The sequence below is a fragment of the Euprymna scolopes genome, chromosome 41 (genome assembly GCF_053919585.1).
Source record: "Euprymna scolopes isolate OS-2025 chromosome 41, ASM5391958v1, whole genome shotgun sequence".
Lineage (NCBI taxonomy): Eukaryota > Metazoa > Mollusca > Cephalopoda > Sepiida > Sepiolidae > Euprymna > Euprymna scolopes.
The window spans coordinates 64,632,340-64,634,839 of NC_136522.1; the positions used below are offsets into that span (position 1 = coordinate 64,632,340).

The 2,500-nt window shown below is 32.4% G+C and overlaps 1 protein-coding gene across 1 annotated transcript in view; it reads right to left on the reverse strand.

The window, feature by feature from the left end:
• LOC145266691 (uncharacterized) overlaps nt 1–2,500 on the reverse strand; it is a 31,568-nt gene that overhangs the window by 710 nt on the left and 28,358 nt on the right. The window contains exon 7 of the mRNA XM_080122616.1: nt 1,911–2,006. Coding sequence (XP_079978742.1) covers nt 1,911–2,006 — 96 coding nt within the window. The remainder of the gene's footprint in view (nt 1–1,910; nt 2,007–2,500) is intronic.

The following is a 2,500-nucleotide window of genomic DNA, read 5'->3' on the forward strand; positions in this document are numbered from 1 at the left end:
TCATTCCTTGTCAATTCATACATACCTACAAACATTTTACGAACATTCATTCCTTGTCAATTCATACATACCTACAAACATTTTACGAACATTCATTCCTTGTTAAATCGTACATACCTGCAAACATTCTACGAACATTTCACCGTAATACAAACTGTCAAATATCTCCATCGAACAATCCATTCTTCGTTAAATCACATTCCATCCTACGAACACTTTGCCTCTTCTAATACAAGTTGTTAGTAGTAAATAAAATCGTTTCTCAACCTTCAATATTCGTCTGTCTTTAATTATATGGAGTCAGAATCTACACACTTCCAACGTTATTCATTTCAGGTATTCTTTGTTGTGGCCTCAATGGCATCCTTTCCCACCCCTAATCCTTTTTATAAATACCGAGAGGCCATAGATTATTCGGACGACAGTTCTCATCTTAAGTGTTATTTTTACAACGTTTCGACCGATGTAACCTGGAACCTTCTTCATCCGGGCCTTGTCGAACTTGAGAATCTTGCTGTCGAACTCGGGAAACCCGCACAGAATTTCGAACGGAACCCTTTAATGTATCCACGGGAGGTAGACTGTCCAAAGTAATTTGCAATCTTATACTGAGTAAGGCCCACTAAGGATTGAGCCTTTAACCTTCAGAAGAGTGTCACTTAGAACTGAATTCCACAAAGTACTTTATCTGTTACGCCACGGATCCTTGCAGAATATTCTAGTATATATTTTGGAAGCCTTAAATTTAATTCTCGTTTTTTTTTTTTGTTTTTAGCTGTACAATCTTACTACTTATCACTTATAATCTGTACTCATTGTTACAGATTTAAATATATGGATACATATATGTATGTGTGTGTATACTAGCAGGCCGCCTGGCATTGCCCGGTCGTAAAATACGCTTAAATATGATATTTTAATTAATGCAGATTTCGTATTTATTATTATATCATATTAAACCCAATATATAGTAATTATTAAAAAGTTAAAAAAAAAAAAAATGACTCGTGTGCCACCACCGAAAATCGAAACGTTTAGCTTAAAATTTACTTTTTCCTTCGACATTAATGCCTGACCTATGAAGACATGTTTGCTGCAAGGCTAAAAATTAACACATAAACAATAGCTACTACGTCACGCATGCATATTCGTAATGCCGTCGTTCGACCTTCATCTGGCAAATTCAATTTTTTTAATTTTCATACTTTGCACCAATTTTCCCAAATATAAAGTTTTGGATGGGTTTGAATACCCTATATATTAAGTTTCATGTCTGTAGACCAAAAACTGACAGGAGTTTAGTAGGCAAAATTTTTTAAACAAATATATATACATGCATACATAAATATATATATATAGAAAGAGGTTTTTGTTTACTATAACCTTTTGTTGCATATAATTGTGAGGCAAGGGTTGTCCTGAATCGGCACTGTTTGAGTCCAGTGGCAAGGAAAAGTCCAGGATGACTGGAAACAATGCCGAGATAAGCGGAGAGCACATAAAGCACCTGGAAGTCCCAAATGGTCACCCATTTAGTGCTGACAAGGTTCAACATTGCTTAACTTCGGTAATCCAGGGGGAACCGGTGTATCAATGTGGTTATGCCGTATATATCAATAAAACTATCACATATACATAGAGAGAATAGGACAATCAAATTACAAATGAATGACACCAAATATTAATTTGACAGACTGTATAAAGAAAAAGTCCTGCAAATAGGCATTAAAATAGCTGTACTTGTGTCTTTCGTTTGCTGTACTATGTATAGAAATGATTTCAAAATATGTTGTATTATTGCTTTAAATGATGGTAATACGTTTCAGCGGTAATACAGGAATTATGAATGAAAAAATAAAACGTTTGGAATTTATTCGTTAAGATAAAATAAACAAAAAAAAGTTGCATACTTCTGGATATTATGCAAAATATCAGAATTATAACCAGCATTGTTAAAAAGCTTCCAATCATGATAATGATCCATATTGGTAAAGAATCGGAAGGTCCTGGAAAAACAAAAAAAATTTCACTTAATGTCAGTAATAATACACAATCACTGTCCACATATACGACCCGTGACACAATATATATATATATATATATATATATATATATATATATATATATATATATATATATATATATATGAATAAAAAAGAATGCGAAAAGTATAAAAGCTTATAACTTTTCTTTATTCGTTTTTAATTGGTGACGTGCAGGAATACAAAATAATAATATCATGAAAAAAAATTAAAAGTTAAAAAACTTTTTTCATAATATATATATATATAGTTATATTAGTGTTGGGACGATTAATCAGAATCGGAATCGGGAATCAGAAAAATCGGAACATTTGAGAGTATCGGAATCAATAAAAATCGGAAAAATTGGTGCCCTTTTTCAATGCCAGAACGATTCACTTGATCCCCTTTATTTATTTTATTGTGTAAAAGCAAAATCTTAAGCTGCTGGGTTTTTTTACGCTTAGGAAAATATCTGC